Source organism: Pleurodeles waltl, chromosome 7 (genome assembly GCF_031143425.1).
Source record: "Pleurodeles waltl isolate 20211129_DDA chromosome 7, aPleWal1.hap1.20221129, whole genome shotgun sequence".
Lineage (NCBI taxonomy): Eukaryota > Metazoa > Chordata > Amphibia > Caudata > Salamandridae > Pleurodeles > Pleurodeles waltl.
The window spans coordinates 570235519-570259070 of record NC_090446.1 but is presented as its reverse complement, the minus strand read 5'-3'; the positions used below and the strand labels follow the sequence as shown (position 1 = coordinate 570259070).

The following is a 23552-nucleotide window of genomic DNA, read 5'->3' as shown; positions in this document are numbered from 1 at the left end:
AAGGTTCAATTGTTGTGTTCTAGCCAGGGCACCAGCGTATCCTCAAGAAATCTAGAATAGTGGGTCAAGCTGGATTTTTTTTTGTTGGACTATTTTCTTGGTGACCATGGTGCTGAAGTTACTCTCTTAGGCTCATCAAATGCATCTAGGAGTTCTGATATGTGTTATCACGATATTAGTCTTCTTGTATGTTCTGATGCTGTCGCTGTTAGTAATGCCAATTATGTTTTTCAGGGTTCTTCTGTCCCTTTTCTGAATGGCAAGTGGTGATTAAGAGTCTCTGCAAAAGTCACTGAATTTATCCTTTACTAATTGTTTTTCGGAATGTATCTCCTTAATTTTGTTCTGTTAAGAAAGGAGGATGCTGTACTGTCTTATTTATCTACAGCACATTATCTGAATGACGACAATTGTGCGTTCTTAGCTTGTTAGCAATGCTTGTATGTTTTATTTAAAATATTCTGGGGCCATTCTTGACTTAGATAAGAAACTATGGGACAGATGTACAACCATTTCATTTTGCAAGTCTCTAATTGTGTTTCACTGTGAATCGCAAGTAGACTCGCAAAATGAAATGCACAAATGTGTCTCAGACACATTTAGCAATTCCCAATGGGGTTTTAAATGACCTACCTAGTTAATATTCATGAGGTAGGTTGCAATTTGCAACCCAATTGGGAATAGCCATATTCACAGGAATAGTGACCGGCTACGGACAGCGGACCATCATATCTGTGACTACTTTTTAAATAAAGCATTTTTTTTAAGTGCAACCCGCTTTCCTCAAAGGAAAACGGGATGCATTTCAAACAAAAAAATGAAAAGTTTTCTTTTCATTTTTTCAGGGACCACTGTCTGCTCCGAAAAAATATTTTCTCTTTCATTCACAAGGGGGAAGGAGTTCCGTGGAGACCTTTTGCGAATGGGTTAACACCAATTTGAAATTGATGTTAACTGTGATTATTTAGCGACCACATTTGCGGTTGCAAAACAAGCATACATACCACTTCTACTCGTAATTAGGAAGGGACGCCCCTACCAAATTGCGAGTTGCAGTCCCTATTCTGCAAATTGGTAACTGCGTACTGGCTCGAAAATAGGGATGGTACATCGTACCTGGCCATTTTGTGATTGCAAATCACATTTTCACCTTTTGCGACCGCAAAAAGGAGTCGTACATCGGGCCCTTAGTGCAGCTGAGATACTTAATGTTGCCTGTCTCTTGTGGACCTGTTGTATGCATTCACAATTATACCTTCCAGAAAGAGTATTATTGCATTGTTTATGGCGTTATCGACTATGGATCTTCATAACAAAAGGGCCTGATTGAAAGGAGGTGGTTATGGAGTGAATTCCAGAAAATGACCCGATGATACACAGTCACACTCGTTCCCCAACAGACGTCTTCTGATGGAAGCGCATGAGAGAGCATAGCTAATATAATCTATATTAACATGAGATGCTTATTAATTAATGTGTGATAATGCTGCATAGAAACCGAAATAGTGAATTTTGCTTAAACATGCACCTGAAATGTGACCACGGGGAGTGGCCGCCAATGTATACGTGGACTAATAATGATGACTAAAATGTTTATAAAATGTTATACTGAATAAGTTTTATACTAATTATTAATGATTACACTATTGAATTTGTGCTGAAAACCTTGTAGGCCTTAAGTTAGCGTGAGACGAAGCTTAGCTGCTTGGCTCTAATATTAAATGTATTTTTCCTATCTTGCAGTGTGCTGACTCGCAAAAGGACATGACTCTTGTTTTCTTCAAACTAGAAGCTGAAATGTAACCATACTAGATCCGTTCTCACAAATTCTTCATTGCTGTGAGGGTGATATTAAACAAAATGAAACAGTGTAGATTAATGTAATGTACAAGGTCATTCAAACCGGTAAAGACAATGGAGCTACTGACCAAAAGATGTGCAAGGAATTACAGAAAGATGAAAGCATACCAGACGTGCCACCTCTGAAGACATCGAACAGGAGAACCAATGAGAGACTTGTAAAATAATATGGGGTGAAAGATAAATGACCTAATGCATTTTCTAATAGGTTAAAGATAGTGGGGTATAACCAATGTCCAATGAAATTTTAGGGGAATGTACAACGAAAAAGGGATAAAAACCCATGACACGGGGAGGCATTTAGAATTAGGTAGGGAATGCTATTGCTTTTATCCAGAAACTTTGACACTCTGTTTGGTGACTTACTGGTTTGCTTAGAACCATCCTCGTCCTTAGATTTGTACATTTTACACTTTACCTCCTTATGAGGGAAGTGCCCCATTATTGCCCCAGAGCTGAGTCCTGACTGAGGCCGATTTGACTGATGTCCTGAAGACGAAGACTGAACCGGTGCGCTGACCTAAACTTTGGAGGGTAATTATGACAATGTAATTGTAATTTGTCTGTTTGCTTTTCCTTTCTAGGTACCAACTGCTTACTTTTGACAGGGACCACAGTTAGATGTTTTCCAAATTGGTGTTCTAAAAATGTTTTGCATGAAGCCCAACATGCTAATCAGTGGCTAGGACAGGTGTTCACTAAACTGACGCAAATAGACAAGCGACCGAAACTATGCTTTGTTGAACTGATGCGTTAATGACACTCTGCTGAATTGATCTATGTTTACGGCGTGTTATGTTCTGATGTTTGTGATTTTCGCCTTAATGAAATCTTATCAAAGTTGCCATATCGTGACTATGCTATTATGTTTCTTGGTTTTGAGATTAACACATCTGCTTTTAGAATTGTAACTAATAGGGAATAAAACTCATAAAATTCTACTAAACTGGTGTGGTTATTCATGACTGCAAGGTCATGGTAGTAGTTTTAATTAATTAATGACTTTGGCTAAAGTGAAGTGTATTGTGGTAATTAATATTGATGACATTATTGATGTATTGATTGATATATTGATTAGCTATCTCGTCCTAAGGTGTCTCTCAACTGGGTCAAAAGATTAATTGGCCTGAAACGAGTCCTGATGTGTAATAAATTATCATAAAGGGACGCGTTAACACGCACATGCGCACTGTACTTCAATTTGGTAAACGAATGTTGGCCAGCGTATACAGTCCAGCTAAGTACGAACACATCCTGGGCGAGACTAACGCATTTCGGTGCCTGACACTGCATCACCGCAATTAAATGCATTAGTTACGCAACCTAGACCCTGCTCGATGTGCTCGAACACCGCAGTGTAATTTACAGCCAGTGCAAGCTGCCAACTCAAGACCTGCCGCGCTGCCCTGTAGAGCTCAAGGTTGAGAAGAGAGAGGTTACTATGGAGACCAGCAAGGGCTGATGTTTTCATTGTCCAGACATAAGTGTTCTTTATTGTCTGTGCTCTGTCCAGAACACTAAGAACCAAGTGTCTAGCAGAAAATATAAAGACCATTAAAAAAATTAAAAAAAATTATCTGTGTTATACAAAACGTATGAAGCGTCATAAAAAGTGAAACACTGAACCGCTGGCAAATCAAATTTTGTCGTCCTTGTAGTGAGCAATTTCACACTCAAAGCATGTGTTGTCTGCAAAGTTTACATGCTGCGTTGAACAATATAATGTGCAGTCAAACGTCTCACTCTGTATAATCTAAGCACTGTTTCCAGTTCCCGTGTTTCGTTTATTAACAATGTACTGTGATATGAAGCAAGGTGACTATCATACATATAACTCATATTTCTTTATAAGCACGACTGCATACAACATACATTGTTAAAGATAAAAAGCATCGGTCAGGTGAATCTCTATGCGCCCAAATTAGAAATATTCTTTGTCAGTGTTGTGTAGTGTAGTTGAAAGGTGTTGTTTTTAATCGAATATGAATGACTACAAGTACCATATTGCACCTGCAAAAACTAAATAACATACTATTGCATGAGACATGACAACTACAGTTATATCTGTATAACTCTCAGTAAGGAGGTCGTGGACATATATGCACAGTGCACTCCTCAGTGACATCTGCAAGGCAAACTTTTGGCTTAACATAGGTACCCCCCAACGCAGCAATTCAGAGCATTGGCTGATCTTTGTCTCAAAAAGAAAAGTCGGCACAGCTCGTGGCGTGGCGCCAACGACGCCGTAGGAAGCCACTGTTTGCAAGGGAACTTGTAGACGGTGTGCTTGCTTAGAACTAGGAGGGTATTTGTGCAGCCATGAGCGGGCCTAAAGAGAGACAATGCCAACGTGGCAGCTGTGCACTTCATGCCAGTAGTGAGATCGCCTCAGATAGGAAGTGTGACCCCCATGCTGAAACTATAATAATCGACTAACAGCATTCACAATGAAAAACTGCACACAGGTGGGGAGGGAGCGAAGACTGGCAACATTTTTGACATTTGCTGCTTTTAAGGTTCTTTGAACAAGATCCCTCACCCGGTATTGTCTTTCTCGATGTCCTTGCTGACCAGCTTCATTTTAACTCCACTGAAGTCTTCCTCCTATGCAACTGGACGGGTCTTCTTCACTAAAATAACCACATGGTCACTACATACAGGGACTGCACGTAGGCTCAGTTCAATGTCCGTGTCCGAAATGTCACTACTTCCGGGTCGCATAATAGCCAATGCCCTGCGTGCTCGTATTTTGGAAACAGGAGGGACTGGTAATGTGTAAGGTGAGCCAAGAATGGAGCACTGGTAGCACTTTATCCAATGGTAGTGCGCTACACAGCATCTCGAAGCGCTCATTGGTCGTTCATTCCGCACGAGTGTCTATGGAATGTAAACACTAACTTGGTGCCGCCTTTAGGCTGCTGAGGGGCAAAGTTGGAGCTCTGGGACCTCCTCTGGCGGGTAATCTAAATTCAGCTAGTTACGGATTTTTAATAACATTGAGCCGGGTGTTGTGCGCGTAGGTGCTTCAGATGCACTCAGTGTTCGGGGTGGGAGTCGCGAAGGACGAGTGTGCTCTTCTGTAGCGGATGCATGGCGCTTCGGGGGACTGTTTTATGTGTACGTGAAAGAGGGCGAACTTTACTTGACAATTCTCTGACAAGCATATTGTCGGCTAATCCAGACTTTCTATTTTGCCTCAAGTTAAGCGCCCCTCCTCCACCACCCTCCTCACAGCAGCAGGAGAAGCTTCCTTTACCCATTCTGCGGCCTTTCACGCCATAGGCAGGAGTAAGATTTATATTTGCTGATCCAGTTAGATAAGACGGGAGAGGGTGATGCCAGTACTAATCAGTGATTAAAAACAATAGAGCGAAAAACCTAGTTTTGAGGTTTATAGTGCAGCATGTCCAGCCTTATGTTGCGCATTCACCAACCCTAGTTTAGTTCCCTTCAACCCTTGCAGTTTGTTACGAGGATCCATACACAATGACCGGAATGATAGGACCAGCGGTCGAAGTGCATTAAACAAAGTGTGGGAACTGTGATGCTGCATGCGGTGGGGGCCGAGTCAGTGAGCACAGGGCGGGGTCAGAGGTGTGGTTAAAAAAATAGTCTGAGAATTTTTTTGTCTTTGACCTTCAGTAGCTATATATTTGTATGTATATAAAATATCGCACAGCTTCAATGAGAAGTACATTTAAAAAAAGTTGTTATTCAGTGGCATATGCACTACACTATGAAAACTATTAGGTAATACACTTCAGAGATCTGGATGTAACCATTGATCCATGGAATTAAATCTTGGTTAGTGCAGTGGAGAACAGTGGCTTTTGTATATTTAGTGCTACAAGGTCCCAGCCTGTTAAAGAAAGCACTGTGAAAATGTAAGCCTTTTTTTATAAACTTCTATTACGCACAGTGAAAAATCGACTGCTGCAAAATACTCAATAATGTTTGATAAAACGGTGCTTACAAATTATAGATTTTAGCAATACCCCAGCCGTACGTAATACATTTTTTGTTTATATTGCTGCCCCTTAAAAGGAAGGACTTCACAGCTCCACTGGTAACTTCCTTGCACTACATTTCAAAAAGAGTAAATTATTCTCATTTGAAAGGGCCAAGTGATTCCATCGATTGAAGTCAGTACCGGCTCTCAAGCACCCTTTACATTTTGCATATTACCAGTTGCGCACATATGCATTTATTTCACGCAAGCAGGCACCCTGGCAAGAAGGCTTGTTTATTGTTTAGCTGTCTCCCTGCCTTCGAGCTCACAACACAGGAGACTCCCTGAATGATACTCCAGCTGAATTATTTAAGCTATCGGAATTAACCAGCGGCAGCCGCTGCAGATCTGAAGGATAGGGGCAGTGGGGGCAATAAGGAGGGGGAGGGTGCAGATCATAAAAAAATAAAATAAACTTACCTTTACCACAATGCCGCTGTCTCCTGCCGCCTCGCTTGTCATTCTTCTTCCCTCATAGTGGTGCCCCAGCATTTAGTGGGATACCAGCACAGACTCCCCAGCAATCCTGGCCCTGCTTTCATGCTAAACCTAGCATGAAAGCAACATCAGGGTTGGTCTGAGCGGCTTGGACTGCTGCTCAGACACAACCCTGGTGTCTGTGCAGTTTCTCCAGCCCAGCTGTTCAACACAGCCCGGCTGGAGAAACCTAAGTGCGCATGTGTGTTTGGCCGGCCTAAGACAGCCAGCCAAACACACCTGCACTTAGGTGCACTCTCTCCTCCTCCTCCCACCTTCCCGTGGCCCAGCCCGCCCTTCCGTTCACATGCTGGCTGATCCTAAGGTTGTGTTCACTTCAGACCGGTCACCCTAGAGGTGTGTCTATCCAGTAAGCGCAACACGCCTCCTAAATAGCTTATTTTCCCCTCTGTCCAGGTGCCAAATGGGCACTGGGACAGGGGAGTTGGCATCTCCTCACCTCTGAGGTAAGTCACATCTGCATTCCAAATGCAGTGGGCTCATTGAAGCTTCCATGCCTTGGAATGCAGATTTGCAGGTCATCCTGTTGATGGAGATGGGGAGGGGGGTGTAACACCCCTGCCAGAGGAGGCTTTGTTCCTGACTGCCCGAGAGCAAAGGCTCTCACTGTTGGAGGTCAGAAACTTGTCTGTTGGTGGCAGACTGGTGGAAACCAGTCAGCATGCCAGCAGTTGCTAGTTTTTCAGGGGGCACATCTAAGGTGCCCTATGGGTACATGTATTAATAAAGCCATCACTGGAATCAGTGGGGGTTTACTGATACGAGATATTTGATACCAAACAACCCTAGTTTCAGTGAAGCCATCATGTAGCTGGGGAACTCGTATTGACCAGTGTCCAGCACATGTACTTAAAATGGCTTCCCTATTTACTTACTAAGTCTAAAAATCGACAGAGACATAGCAGGGGCTTATCTGTTCATGCAGAGATATCCTCACCTCAAATATAAAACACCGTGCCTTAGGGCTCTAAGGCCTGCTCCAGGGGTGACTTACAAATATCATAGGCAGTTTTAGGGGATATGGTACCCAAGTGTGTGTTATGTCATATTTTCACTTTCTAGAGCACTTTATCGCACAGCCTGCAGTGACAGTCTGTATGAGTTTGGTGATGGGTCCCTTGGAGTGGCACAAGTTATGCAGCAGCTCATATGGGACCCTCTTTAGTACCTATGCCCTAGGTACCAGAGGTACCACTTACTAGAGACTTATAGAGGTACTAAAGGCATAGGCCCTCACCTCATTATGACATTGGCAGTAAATCCCACTTACTGCTGCCGCAGTGGATATCTGTTCACCATATTATGACACACACACACCAATCCGTCAGTATTCAGCCACATACACAAATCCGCCAGACCAAAGGTCAGTGATAAAGTAGCAGTATCAAAACCCACACCGTTACGACAACAGAACAACGCTCACCACATTATGACCCACAGATCACTACGGTGAACATTCAACAACGGTAAACCATTGGCGGTACATACAGCCGCGCTCACAATGGACACCCACATACAAAACAACACCACATTGGACAATTCAAATAACACACACCTAAAACCCATACACACACCACACCCACACCACTATAAAACACACACACACATTACCCACAACCCACTACGATTACAAACCTTTGCCAGCAGAGAGACACCAAGACCACTGACACAACTAGAGCCACACATTATTCACACCTATACATCACTCACGCACCACATCACACACCCCAACACACCCAACACACATCACACAACAACCATGGCACCACAAAGACACCCCCGTTTCACAGAGGGGGAGCTAAGGGTCATGGTGGAGAAAATTGTCAGGGTAGAGCCACAGATATTTGGAGCACAGGTGCAGCAGATATCAATAGCCAGGAAGATGGAGCTATGGCGGAGAATCGTGGACAGGGTCAACGCCATGGAACAGCACCCAAGAACTAGGGATGACATCAGGAAGAGGGGGAATGACCTAAGGCGGAAGGTATGTTCCATAGCAGCAAAACACCAGCTCGCTATACAGAGGACTGGCGTTGGACCCCCATCTCCTCCCCCACAACTCACAGCATGGGAGGAGCAAGTCTTGGTTATACTGCATCCTGAGGGCCTGGCCGGAGTCAGAGGAGGACTGGACTCTGGTAAGTCAACTCTTCACTATTATCACCTGCACGCCATCAAATACCCTCATCCCCATCACCCACATCACTCCATTACATCCCACACACCCCACCATCACAACCCACTCATCTCAATGCCAAGCCCTGCATGCTGTACCAATGCATGGATCCCTCACAGCCATGCATGGGCACTCATCACTAAAGCATGCACACCATAGAGAATTAACTATCCCACCATACACTAACATACACAAGTGAAAGCTGGCAGGGCAAATCCAACCATAGAGGGGAAGCCACGGATGTACAATATGTCAGACACAGAAACCATAATGCATCATTTACATTCCCACAGGTACCCCAGCCAATGTCAGCGGAGAGGAGCTGCCAGCACTATCCAGTCCCCCAACTGAAGAGGTCCACAGTGATGACAGCAACTCTGGTCTTCAGGATCTGGATGACCTACCTGGCCCACCAGGGACCACTAGACAGCCGGTTCCCCAAGCCCAGTCACACACCACCAAAGAGCCTCCCCATCAGGAAACACCACCACAGCACCCACCCGACGTACACATACGTCTGTCCCCAGGACATGTCAATCAGCAGTGTGTCCACCTCTACAGGGTCCCCAGGGCACACCCGCCCCCAAAACAATCAGGGACCTGGGGTTAGTTGCAGTGGGCACACTGTTCAGGGGACAGAGGCACAGGCCACCAGGGACACTGGGAGGACTGCTGTGCGCCATGGGGAGGACAGGCCCAGGGAACCGACACTCCAGGAGGCACTCTCCAAGATCCTGGGAGCCTATCAACATTCCAAAGACACGATGGGCCAGATCTTGGACAGGCGGCTTCAGGAGGGACTGTTCCAGGGGATCAGGGAGGACTTGCAGTCCTTCAACAACACCCTGATCTCCATAGCAGGGGTGCTGGCAGACATGGCCAACATTATGAGGGAGGCAGTCACACACCAGCGGGTCCCTACCACTAGCCAGACATCTGAACAGCCTTCATTCTCTGTTTCCGCTAGTGGCCAGGAGGCCCTGCCACAGGACTCACAGACCACCAGCACCCCTCCCCTGCAGAAGGTGAACCACCCCGCAAACGTTCCCTGCGAGTCAGACAGAAGCCAGAGACACTTGCCAAGACCCACACCAGGAAATGAGACTCTCCTGATTGTCACCCTTGTGTCCCACTCAGCCACCCTGTCCACCTTGAACCGCCATTGCTCCCCTTCCTATGTCCCCTTTGACAATGCACTTGTGCTACAAACAGACTGGAACAATACCCTGGACTTTCTTCCATCATCACCCCATCCCATTGCACCTGCCCCTCAATATATTAGCACTTCAATAAACACCCTTTAGAAAAAAAACATTTGGATTATGTCATGAATATCAAATATGTATTCATTGAAACAGGTACAAACATTGCAAATCAACTGTACAGAGAATGAGCATAGATTAATGACCTGTAGCTGGCTGCAGTGATCACATCAGGAGTATCTGCCAGGTCAACAACGTTTGCAAAATGAATTGCCAGAAGGAACAATAAGTGGGCATAGAAGTGAAAAATATCAGCATGCTATTGCCACACAAATTACAACCAGAGTCATTGAAATGTGAAGTTACACTGTCCCACCTGTGTGTCATTGGAAGTATTGTCGGAACACATATGTTCCGTTGTCCTCATCCTCTGCCTCCTCATCCTCACTGTCCACAGGGTCTACTGCTGGCACACAGGCATCTCAAGCCTCCTTCTCCTGCAGGAATGGGACATGGCGTCTGAGGGCTAGGTTATGCAACATGCAGCATGCCACCACTATCTGGCAGACCTTCTATGGTGAGTAGCACAGGGAACCACCTGTTAGATGGAGGCACCGGAACCTGGCCTTCAGGTGGCCAAAGGTCCTTTCAATGATCCTTCTGGTTCGCCCATGTGCCTCATTATAACGTTCTTATGCAATATGTGTTCCATCAATTTCCTCAATAATGTTGGGGCTATGTCCCATTGCATAAAACTAGGCCTTCACAGTGGCCAAATCCTCAACCTGTCGGGGGGGGGGAGGGAATGTAGCTGCACATGTGTTTTATCAGGGCAGACAACACTCTTGTCAGCACATTTGAGAACATTGGCTATGACATTCCTGCTGCCAAGCCAACTGTCACTTGGAAATAACCAGTTTCCAGGAAATGGAGTACTGATAGCACTTGCACAAGAGTGGAGATCCCAGTGGGGTGACAATGGCAGATATCAGGTCAGGTTACAACTAAGCACACAGCTCTGTGATTGTGGCCCTGTCAGGTCTGTAGGTGAGGATAATGTGCCTGTCCTCCAGTGTAGCCAAGTCCACCAGGGGTCTGTACACAGGGCTATGTCTCCATCTCCTATTCATCCGCAACAGTAGGAATCTAAGGGACAAAAGAGTGAGGAGTCAGTCACAAACTGAACAATGGAGCTACAACAGTAGTTTACATCCTGTAAACATGTAATGGGTCAGTGTGATTTATCCAGTATGTGCTAATATCTCTTGTGACGCAGCATTATTCCAGTGCCTGCCCCCCTGAAATGGCGCCTGCCTGTCCTCTGTGGAGGGACAGGTGGAAGTGAGGTAATTCCGCTGACGTTGTGCGCCTTTGCAGGAGGCAGTCGGGAATCACTGTGCAACTCCTCATTGGTTAAAATTGGGCCCTATGGGGTACAGTGGCCAATGGTGATCTACGCCTGCGGTGACAGTATGCACCGCCGCGGACGTGCCCGCCATTTTCTGTCTGATTCCTCACTTGGTACCAGACCTTCCATAGGAGAGGACCTACACTGCATGTGCTGCTGTGACTTGTGTCTGGAACCTACCATGGCCTGTGTGACTGGGGCAAGGGCTCCAGCCTTCACGTCGGAGGAGTTGGAGAGACTGGTGGATGGGGTCCTACCCCAGTACACACTGCGGTATGGGCCTCCAGACCAACAGGTGAGTACACTGTGGGCACGATGCATGTGGCATGAATGCATGGAGTTGTGTGTGTGTGTGTGTGAAGGCCTCGTATAAGGGGGGGGTGGGTGGATGTCCTCTTAGCGGCGTATAGGTTGTGTGCTGGGCCATGTGTGTGGCAATGGTGATGGGAACGGGTATGGTGGGCCATATGTGTAACAGGCAGGACTGTTTGTCTAATGGTATTTTCCTGTGTGTATTGCCTCTGCAGGTCAGAGCCCATCAAAAGAAGGGTATATGGCGTGCCATCGCCAAGGAGGTGCGGACCCTGGGGATCTATGGCAGGCGCAGCACCCATTGTCGCAAACGGTGGGAGGACCGGAGACACTGGGCATGGAAGATGGTGGAGGCCCACCTGGGGATGGCCTCCCAACGAGGAAGGGGTGCCCATCGCACCCTGACCGCCCGATGGCCCGCATACTGGCGGTGGTCTATCCAGAGCAGGATGGGCGCTTGAGGGCATCACAGCAGCCACAAGGGGGTGAGTACAGTGCCCATCATTACAACTTACGCATGGTAGGGTGGTATCCGTGTGGTGGATGTGTGTCAGTTGGTGCCCCTAGGCCAGGCCTGACATTGCAGCGTAGATCCCCTGGTGGCTAGGGTTCTAAAGGGATAATCCTGCTACCTAGCTCGTAGGCATCCGCTACTGGTCAGGGCTGCGTGGATTCCAGGTGTGCTGCATATTGCGGTGTGTGCCCCTCCCCATGCCTTGGTGGCAAGCTATTTCTCTGGTAGTGCAATGCATAGTGCGTAGGGCTGTTCCCTGTGTGTGAGTGAGCTGTGTATGCCAACGGTGGTTTTGGTTCAGCCATTGACTCAGTGTATCCTTTGTCTCTACCCCCCCGGCCCCCCTTCTTGTTTTGTCATCCTGTCCTTATGTGCATTCGCATCATCTGGTGGAGGAGCAGAGGCACCGGTGACGGAGGGAGCTGCATCCCACATGACCCAGGAGGCAGAGTCCACTGACTCTGAGGGCACCAGTGGGACGGAGGGCAAGGGGAGCTCCACAGCAGAGACTGGAGGAGACACTTCAGACACAGATACCTCCTCTGATGGAAGGTCCCTGGTGGTGGCGGACACTTCTGTGACCACCCCAGCTACAAGTACAGCCACCAGCCCTCCACACTTCATTACATAGGCACTCACACAAACACCATCCAGTTGCAGACACAACAACTTCCACTATTTCCACTGTCTCCCCCTCCTCCACCTCCCTCCCAACCACGTCCACACTCATACCTGCATGCACTACATCATCATCCACTACCAGCATCATCAGCACACCAAGCAGAACACACACCTCACTGGTAGACACCTCCACAGCATCCATGCACATGTCCCCTGTGTCCTCTCCCACTGTGTCTGTCCCCCACTAAAGTACACAAACGCAAGCACTCAGACACCCAACAGCCATCAACCTCACAAAAGCATACAGCCCATGCACCTGCACCCAAGTCCAACAGTCAGACACCTCCAACAACCACTCTCTGATCCTCCACTCCCATTCCTTCTCCCTCTTCCCACCCAAATGTCCCTAAAAAACTGTTCCTATCCACCATTGACCTCTTCCCTACCCCTCCTCCCATGTCCTGCACGTATGGCCAGGGTATCACGAACCCAGCCAAGCACCTCAGCCACACAGTCCACGGGCCCAGTCCTAACCACACCCACTCATGGCGGAGAGGGATCCAGGCCACATGTACTGAAGGGGAAGGAGCCTGCACCAGCCAGCCTAAAGGGGAAGGAGCCTGCACCTGCCATCCAAAAGGTCAAGGAGCCTGCACCTGCCACCTGAAAGGCCAAGGAGCCTGCACCAGAAGTCGGGAAGGCCAAGGAGCCTACTCCAGCAGGCAGGAAGGGCAAGGAGCCTGGACTAGCAGCTGTGACGAAGCCCCCACCACCGACCATGCTTCTGCATCCGTCCGAGGGTGCAGAGGATGTGCAGGAGCCTCCCCCCACCAGGAGCACCACCACTGTGTATCTCTCCGAGGGTGCAGGGGATGTGCAGGAGCCTCCCCCGCCAGCAGCACCACCACTGTGCATCCGTCCGAGGGTGCAGGGGATGTGCAGGAGCCTCCCCCTCCAACAGCACCACTACTGTGCATCCGTCTGAGGGTGCAGGAGCCTCCCCCGCCAGCAGCACCACCACTATGCATCCGTCCGAGGGTGCAGTGGATGTGCAGGAGCCTCCCCCCACCAGCAGCACCACCACTGTGCATCCGTCCGAGGGTGCAGGGGATGTGCAGGAGCCACCCCCACCAGCAACACCACCACTGTGCATCCGTTCAAGGGTGCCGGATATGTGCAGGAGCCTCCCCCCACCAGCAGCATCACCACAGTGCAGCCCTCACCGCCGGCGGACACAATGTAATCATGCCTCCATGGGCTGCTGTGCGGGCTGCCCCCTCCAGAACCAGTGGGCAAGACACCCACTCGAGAGACTTTGGCCCATCACTCCCCAGGATCAAGCACATGGCATGTTTCCCCCTCCAGAACCAGTGAGCAAGACACCCACTCAAGAGACTGTGGCCCATCACTCCTCAGGATCAAGCACAGGGCAGGTTGCCCCTCCAGAACCAGTGGGCAAGACACCCACTCGAGACACTGTAGCCCATTACTCCCCAGGATCAAGCACAGGGCAGGTTGCCCCCTCCAGAACAGTAGTTTTGTTTCATCTCCCGGCTGAGGTGCCCCCCCCTAGTCCCACCCAGCTGAGGTGCCTGCCTATTTACCAACTGATGCCCCTGCAGTGTTCTCTCTGTGTTGAAGCAGGTGGCAAGTGGGGCCTTGTACTTTGGCTTATGGCCATGTGGCCCACGCAAACTGAGGACTGGGCTGTGTCCCTTTTTCTGTAAATTTGTTTTTATCTGTTATATTGCCTAACTTATTATTTCTACTGGGTTGATCTTATTACAAACACTTTGGCGAAATTGTTTTGTCCTTGCATTTTTCAGCCGGTTTAGGGGGGTAACTTGTTTTCTTGTGCATCTGGTTGTGTGTATGGGGTGTGTGTTGTGTGTGTGTGTGTGTGTGTCACTGTTGTTTTCCTCCCCCCTCCCCTGTGTGCTAGGCGGCTGTACTCCCCGTTGTCGTCTTCTCCAGCATTGGTTTCGTGGTGGAGCAGGACGCAGAATATAATCGGAAAAACATGCAGTTCTGGTTCCATGGCAGCGTGGTTCTTCCCTGTGTCTCCAATGGTGAGTCCTTTCTCTTCTGTGCAGTGTTTCCACCAGGTTTTTGATGTCGTTGGTAGCACCCTGGAAAAGGTGGCAGATTGTCTGGTCATAATATGGTGGGCGGAACATTGACTTCCACCTGGCCGTAGGCGGATACCGCTGTGGTGCCTGTTGTTTCCACCCTGGTGGTCGGTGTAGTACATTGTCTGTCTTTCGGAGATCTTTGTGCCATGGTCATAATTTGGCGGTAGTTACCGCCAGCCTGTTGGCGGTATTACCGCCACTTTTTCACCGACTGCCAGGGACGTAATGAGGGCCATAGTCAGTTAGGGATCAAGTGGTCAGTGGTCTTGTTTTTGGGGAAGGAACACTGGCACTGGCAACCTGGTTAGCAGGAGCCCAGTGCACTTCAGTCAAAGTTGCATCAAGAAACAGGCAAAAGTGGAGGGCTTCTGCAACCAGAACCCAGCTTCCTCCCACACAACCCCCTCCCCTCCGAACATGCCAGGAGATTCAGCCACAACGTTTGAGAGTCTTCCTAGCCCGCCAGGTGTGGAAAGCAAGGAAACAGGGTGGATGCTTGGAGGGCCTACTCTGCCTTACATCCTCCTCTCCAGGTCATTTTGTTTTGTAAGCTGACCTACCTCAACAGTGTTAGGACCCCATTTAAAGTGCACTTTGTCTGCTTCTTTAGTTTCCTCACCCATTCTCTTTTCTTTGGGATGAGAGATGTCCGCCTCTGAAACCCTATATTAGCCAGGACAACCCCTAGCTTAGCCAGAGAGGTCACCCTCAGATTGAGTAACCCCACCATGACCAACAGGGTCAGGGGGCTTAGTTTGCTATTTGACATGGGGTGAGACCACCATGCCAATGACAGTGCAGACATAAAGGCTAGCACCCAGCAGAGGCCATTGACAGCTCTCAGTGCCCAGAACCACACCTTTAGCTCTTCACTGACAGGTGAAGGGGCTAACTTATAGGCTTCTTTGATTTCAGCTAACGTGTCTGCTGCCTTAAAGTGGGGGTTACTACATCCTGTAGCAAACACCCTTCTTCCACTAGTTTTTCTGTTAGCCCAGGAGCCACCACCTCATGCTTAACAGTTGCCTGACTAGTCAGGACTTCTTGTGAGTCAGGTAGGGCTCCACTATTGCCAACTGTGGAATTATTCGTTACTGGACCAGTATCTCAATGGCTTACTGGCACTTTGGCTAAATATTTCCCACCTTTCCTACACCTTCTCTTTTTCATCTTATGGGGGCAACTTGCACTAACCTCAGGTTCAGCACGTTCAGAATCCAGGGGAGAGGTCTGGCACTGGGTCCTCTTTTTTTGGGCTTGACCAACCTCTGGGAGGTAATTTCCAAGGAGACAATCTAGGGGGAGGTCTGTACTGACTACAACCCTTCTCCGGCAGAAGGACCCAGTTATTTCTAGGGGTACTAAAGCCACAGGCCTATCAGTAACCTCCCCTGAGATAGCCCTTACTCTTTTAGTCTCACCTGAGATATTCTGGTTTGAGAGTACCAGCCTGTTATGCACAATTGTGTGACCAGTACAGGTATCTCTCATGGTTGTGTCTGGTATTCCATTCACCAGTAGGTGGTGGAACTGTCTGCTTCCCTCTGGAATTCCCAACTCACGCTTTGGTCCCACCTTCCAGTTAAAAGCTATAGGACCACTTCCTCATCTGAAGAATCATTCCCAAATGCTACACTGGCAACCCCTGTGGGCACACTAGTGTGTTTGTTTTTAGGACAGGTTGGTTTGGTGCACTGTCTGCTTATAGTCAAAGCACTAAGCATTTTTGGGATCCCAGGTCTTACCTTGGTACCCACTTTTGTCTTGTGAGGTATCCTGGGGCCCACCCTCCTGGACAGATTTTTGGGGGCCTACAGCAGACTAATTTTCTTTATAGTTGTTCACCTTTTTCTCTTGGGGGGGGGGGTTCTCTACCCCTTTATTTTGGTCACTTCCTCCATGGCTCTTCTTGGGCACTCTAGTTTGTACTCAGTGATCAGCCTCTCTCCCCAACTCCTGGGGAGAGACCAGCCTCAGGTCCACCAGATATTGAAGCAACTTTTCAAAAGTACAGTTAATTAACAGATGTTCCTTCACAACTAAAGTATAAAGTCGATCACAGTCACGCACCCGACTTCCCTTCATCCAACCTAGTGTTTTCATTGAAAAGTCCAAATAATCATTCCAGGACTGACTCGATGTTTTTTCTGTCTTCTTGAACCTAATACTATAATCCACAGTGTTGAGTCCAAAGTTGTTAATTGTGGGTTAACTTTATGAAGTCTTAAGTCTCAGGCTCTGCCTCATCAAATGTCAGGCGTCTATCCCTGTGCTTTCCTTAAAACAGTTCCCAGAGTAGACAGCCCCAATCCTTTTTGTTGAGTTTCTTCATTCTACATGCCATCTCAAAGGCCGCTAACCATTTGGTGACATCATCACCTTCCTCATATTTGGGACAATCCCTTTGAAGATTTTAGGGTCAAAAGCTTCTTCTTTCTCCCTATTTAAAGTTTTGCTGCCACCAGAGATGTGTCCTAGGCCCACCTCAAGTATTTCTTTTTCTATAGCTATGAATTTGGCTTCAAGGGCTACTCTTTTGGCTAGTTTATGTAGCTTCAAGTCTGGACCCTCTAGCACCTCCCTGGGACTGGAGGAGCCTGGCTTACCTCCAGGTGCAGCTCTAGGGTAGAGGTCTGTTTTGTTTTCCTCTCCCTCTGGGACACTGAAAGGGGCACCGTCCCCATGAACACTGTTGTCAGGCTCGTCTTCACTGACAGTGTCATCTTCATGACAATCAGGGTTTTCTTGGAGTGCCTGAGCCCTATAGAACTCAGCAAGCAACTCCTGGAGATGTGCTTTTGTTTGTCGATGCCCAGGTAAAATTTTGCAAGCCTTACAGAGGTCCTTTAGATGCTTCAGGTAAGTCGTGAAGTTGAGCTCCTCAACTCTATCCTCTGATGGGGCCTTTTTAGCACTCACACAAACATTGTAAACAGTTTTTAAGGTCTAACTATCTCGTAAACGTTTTAAATTTCTAAACAACCAGGACTGGGGACTTAACAACTAAGGCTCTAACAGACCAGATTAAAAATGTTTTGTTTTTTTAAACTGAAGACCGAAACAAAATTTTACCAGCTAAATTTAATTGTGGATTCCTTAGTGAAACCATAATACTGGCAGAGTGGTACAGTACATGCAAAGTCTTCTAACCTACCGGTGTACCACCAATGTAGGAAGCTGGCTCTTTATATGGTGGACTAAAAAAAGGTACACTATATAAAGAGTCCAAGCAAACCCCAGAGGAGTTACAGAGGCACAAATGATGCCCATAATGCTCTCTTTTGTGGTAGTGTGGGTGAGTAGTTAGGCACGTTGGAGGGTAGTGCTTAGCATGTAATGCACACACGCAGGCACTAAGTGAGACACACACTCAATAAAGAAATCTGACACCGATTTTTACAAATATCACATTCTTTTTAATAAATTTAGATACCAAGATCATCATAATTAGGTGAGTACTTTTCAAGATGAATCTTTACAGTTTTTCAAAAGTTGACAGGGCATTTTTCTGTAGCTGCAATGTTGCCCTAGGTGAGTGAAAATATGTACGTCAAACAGGTACTCCACAGCAACTTACAGGACTGGTCTCCAGGACTTAAGGTGATTATGTGGCAAGGTCCACGGCCACACCAACAGGTCATCTCGGGAGGCTCTGGGGGGTTCGGCAGAGGTATGTTAAGGCATCAGGTGTCCTGATTCACTTCAATCGGGAACGGTCCGCTTACAAACATACTGGAGGGGGTTCGGTTCTTGCGATGCTCAGGGTCATAGGGACACTAGTGGTTCGTGTCTCCTTGGTCCAGCCAGGTGCAGAGGTGTCTTGGACCGTCAGGTTTCCATCACCAGGGGCGGTCGCAGTAGAGGGGACCCACAGAAACAGACTGAAGAGGTAGACGGGGATTCCAGTCCGACTGAACCAACAAGTGGGCTCAGGTCTCATGAGGCTCGGGGACATAGGAACACCATTAGTCCTCTTCTCCTCTGTCTGTGTCTTCAGGGTGCAGAAGTGCAGTGGACCGTCGCGTCTCTGAAAACCGGAAGTGGTCACAGTAGAGGGGAGCCTGGAGTGGCTGCAAGCCCCTTTGGCAAACTCAAGGTTGGCATTGTCTCTGGAGGGCCGGGTAACCACGCTGACACAGTTGGCCCACTTCAGCTCAGACTAGGAGGCACAGGTGCAGTGGTGCTGTCCGGCATCGGGTTTTGGTGGTCCTGGGTCCTTTTAGCTCTTCTTTGGGTGCCTGCAGATGCAGGGAAGTTGCTCCTATGGTCCAAGGGAGAAACTTCATGTGATGTGCAAAGCACTGTCAGCTCTCTGGGTTTCTTGGAGTCTGCACATCAGCAGGACAGGTCAGTTGCTTGACATGGGTCGGATGCAGCAGGCAGGCTGGCAGGGTTGGCGCCAAGCAAGTTGTGCTTTTCGGTTCTCAGGTCAGCAGTCTTCTTTGTCCACTTCTTCTCTTATATGCAGTGGAGACCTGAGGTCCTTGTATCAAGGGGTCCCCTTAATACTCAATTTAGGGGTGTTAAGGGGAGTGATGGGTAGTGGCCAATGGGCTACTTACCGCTGGGTCACTACACCCCCCTAGATGACCACTTCACTATTTAGAACACCTTGTCTTGCAGTCTGTACTGACAGTCTGTATGATTTTAGTGCTGGGTCCCTTGGAGTGGCACAAGTTGTGCAGCAACTCTTGGGGGACCCTCTTTAGTACCTGTTAAAAATTGAGTCTCTGGTTGGCAGTCAGTTTGCACTCTGTCCAAGCAGGAACCCTCGCTCTAGTCAGGGTAAGGGAGTTACACTCCTAAGACAACCCCTGCTCACCCCCTTGGTAGCTTGGCACAAGCAGTCAGGCTTATCTCAAAGGCAATGTGTAAAGTATTTATACCAAGACACACACAGTAATACGGTGAAAACACTACAAAATGGACCCCACACCAGTTTAGAAAAATAGGTAACATTTATCTAAATCAAACAAGACCAAAATGACAAAAATCTAATAAATATAATTGACACAGGACTACTTGCACTTTAGCACTGGTTAGCAGTGCCCAGAGTATCAAAAACAGAGTCCAGCACACAGTCAAAACATGGGAAGCAGAGGCAAAAAATACAAGGGATACTACGCCAAGGATGCCGGGTCTAACAGTGCCTATGCACTAGGTACCAGAGGTACCACTTACTAGGTACTTTGAGAGGTACTAAAGGCCTGGTCTCTCGAGGATGAAGTGACCAGTGGTCTTGTTTTTGGAGAAGGAACACTGGCACTGGGGACCTGATTAGCAGGAACCCAGTGCACTTAAGCCAAAGTTGCATCAAACAGTGGGGAGCTTCTGCAACCAGAACCCAGCTTCCAGCTTCCAGCCACCAGCCCAGGACTCACCTACAACCTGGGAGAGGCTTTCTAGCCTGCCAGGCGAGGAAGAGTAAGGAAGCTCTGGGACACTGGAAGGGGAGCCGCCCCCTGAGTGCTTTTTCAGGCTCATCTTTACTGACTATCTTATCTTCATGACAGTCATCAGGTTTTTCTTGGAGTGCCTGGGCCCTATTGAACTCAGCAAGCAACTCCTTGAGCTGTGCTTTTTTTGGTTGAAAACCAGGTACAATTTTGCAACCCTTACTGAGTTCATTTAGCTGCTTCAGACTAAGTTGCAGGTAAGAGGTGAGGTGAGCTCCTTAACACTATCCTCTGAGGCTGACTTTTTTTTAAAACTTGGGACCTTTTTAGATCTCACTCAAAAAATATTTTAAAATGTTTAAACACCCATTGGGGAACTTAACCAAGGCCCTAACAGACCAGATTAGACATTTGGAAAATATTATTTCTTTTTAATTGGAAATTGAAAAATATTGTTGGCAACTAAAGTCAAATGTGGATTCTTCAATGGAATCACAGTAATGACAGAGTGGCACAGTACATCCAGAGACCTCTATCCCACCACTGTAGGAAACTGGCTCTTCATATATTGGACCAAAAAGAGGTAACCTGTGTAAAGAGTCCAAGCAAACCCCAGAGGAATTACAGAGGCACAAATTACACCCCAAATGTATTCTTTTGTGGTAGTGTTGGTGAGCAGTTAGGCATATCAGAGGGTAGTTCTAAGCATTTAATGCACACACATAGGCAGCAAGTGAGGCACACACTCCATAAAGAAATCCCATACCAATTTGTAAAAATAACACATACTTTTATATAAATTTAGATACCACGATCATCATAATTGGGTGAGTACTTTTTGGAGTTATGAATTTTTACAGTTTTCTCTTTATTTTGTTCTAAGCATTTTACTGATTTTCAAAATGCAGAAAAAATACAACACCCATGATACAAAAAATAACATATAATGTAAGAAAGAATGAGGCACTAAAATCAATATATCAAAAATAGTAAATATCTGCAACAAATGCAACTATTATGCAATTACAAAACTATGAAAAAGAAATACGTAAAAAGCACATAAAAGAAAATAGAAACTCAACAATCTTATATGGTTGGAGATGAAAGTAACTACAGAAATGGAAAATTGTAACAATATTCAAATCTGTTGACTGGTTTCCTAGCAATATTGCAAAATAAGAAATGTAATAAAACAATATATAAGGGTCTCAATGATAAATTATTTCAGAAGAACAGGGGTGTGGAATTTAATAAAATATCTACTTGGATATGGGACAGGCTGCTTCTTGAATCTACTTGAAAATAATCTACTTGTCCCTTTGGTGCCATGTAGTGCAGTGACAAATTATGGCAGCAATCTCATAATATAAGAGCTCGGATAATAGCCTCTCTGATTATGCCAGGGCTACTGCTATAGTAAGGCTTGAATGCTTGCAATTTCAATCCCTACTATAGCAATTTCCTTATTTTGCCACCATTCAACAGATCTACATACTGGGGCTGGAGGAAGCAGTAAGCAATTCTTCCAGGGATGGAATGACTTTAAATTTACAAACCTACTAACTTGCATCTTATAAGGCTTTTCACAAGCTCTTCTCCAATCTTTTCCCATAATGAGAAAGGTTGGAAATTTACTCCTGACAATGGCCGAAGTAGAAGTTGGGAAAAAAGTGGTTGGAGGGAAAGTGAACTTGTAAACACTCAATAGATTTTCACATGATTAAATCTGGATGTGTATATTTGCTCGTGCTAAAATACAGTTCACAAATATTTAGTACAATTTCTTGGTCTACTTCTGTAAGTTCTTGTGAATTCATGAAACCAACTAATTCAAAGACATATACCATGGGTGCACTTTTGTGACTTTAAGAATTGGGTCCCTAATTAGGTCTGGCGTTAACAAAGGCATTTTGTTTTTTATTAAACTTCTATTTCTTTCTCTATCTATTGGCTGGCTTTACTGTGCGGGATCACATTCTTCTCTTCCTCAAGGAGCATATTGGCACACAAAGTAGTTTTGTTCAGTGCCAATAACTACTGTGACAATCAGTGGCATAACAACACTGGAGGGCCCCGTCGTTGAAAAGAACATGGAGGCCCCCCCCTTCCAGACTCACTCTGGGCAGGTGCTGTACTGAGGAGGCCCCTGGAGAGGGGCACGGGCCTTGGTGGCAACGTGTGCTTTTTAAGACCAAAAACTTTTTTTTTTCTTTTTGCCAGTATTTGTTACAATGGTGAGGGCCTGGCAGCTCCCTCAATAATAAAATGTTACACATTGATGAAACCAAAAGACTCACAAAGAATATCAGATTTGTTGGCTTTGCCAGTGCTTGTTTATTTTCATGCTTCCCATAATCTTGTTGAAAATGGTTACACTGATTTTCCATTAGGAATATTTTTTGGAAATACTAGCATGCATCAACACATTTAACTAAATGACGCTTCAAAGAAACAGCCCCTAAAATGTCGTAGTAGCGAAACGTTATTTTTCCTACTTGTGATTTTTTCTTAACATTTTATTTTGAAAGCAAAGAATCATCACTCTTGCTTACAAGCTTCTGCAAACATTTACTTCTAATCAGAGAGCATTCTGGGAGCATTATACTTAGCCTCATATTGTTAAACTTTCAAACATATGTACGCTTTTTTTTATTGGAACCACTGTCAGTAGTGCAGTGTCACCTTTATTTACAGCGCTCACCCTAATAATGAAGGCTTTCCATTAATTAACCATGAATACAAGTTTGAACAGCATTAACATATGCACACACTGCCTCAACTGCAGACAGTTTCCTTCTCTGTAAACTGGCCAAAGGGTTTGTGCTGCAGGGGGTTGGGCCTACTTGTCCCATGGACAAAATAAACATGAAAACTTGTTGCCCTTAACCGCGAACAATATGTTCCTGGCTCAGGCGATAGGAATTCCACATCCCTGGAAGAACAACAAACAGAAAAAGAAGAAAAGAACGACAAAGAAAAAGGAAGAAAGAGTAAAAAGAGGAAGAAAGAGAACGGCACGGGGTAATAGTACCTAAAAAAAAGATAGATACCTCCAGCAAAACGCAATCATAGAAAATAATAACAGCTAACAAATTATGTTGAAGCCATAAAAACATCTAATGTATGCCAGAGTGACTAAGGGGACAGGGATCTTTGGAGAATAAGCTAAACTTTTATGTATGCTTCTAAGGTAGGTAACCCATGCCCACCATGTATGCAATGATACATTATTTAAAGGTTTCCATTGTAAAACGCTAACCTTGATTGCTACTGTTAAAAGAAGATCTAACAATTCTATATCTAAAGGAAAAGATACAACATATGGGCCTAACGTAATATGAGTAACAGATAAAGAAAGAGATATATTAAAAGTGTTAGAAAGTCAAACCTGCATGTCCGTCCAATATTCAGAAAGGTATTTCCA

At 46.4% G+C, this 23552-nt stretch overlaps 1 protein-coding gene across 1 annotated transcript in view; it reads right to left on the bottom strand.

The window, feature by feature from the left end:
• PELO (pelota mRNA surveillance and ribosome rescue factor) overlaps positions 1–4569 on the bottom strand; it is a 193922-nt gene extending 189353 nt beyond the window's left edge. Inside the window, exon 1 of the mRNA XM_069244350.1 lies at positions 4400–4569. Coding sequence (XP_069100451.1) covers positions 4400–4440 — 41 coding nt within the window. The 5' untranslated portion in view covers positions 4441–4569. The remainder of the gene's footprint in view (positions 1–4399) is intronic.
• Positions 4570–23552: the final 18983 nt, after the last annotated feature.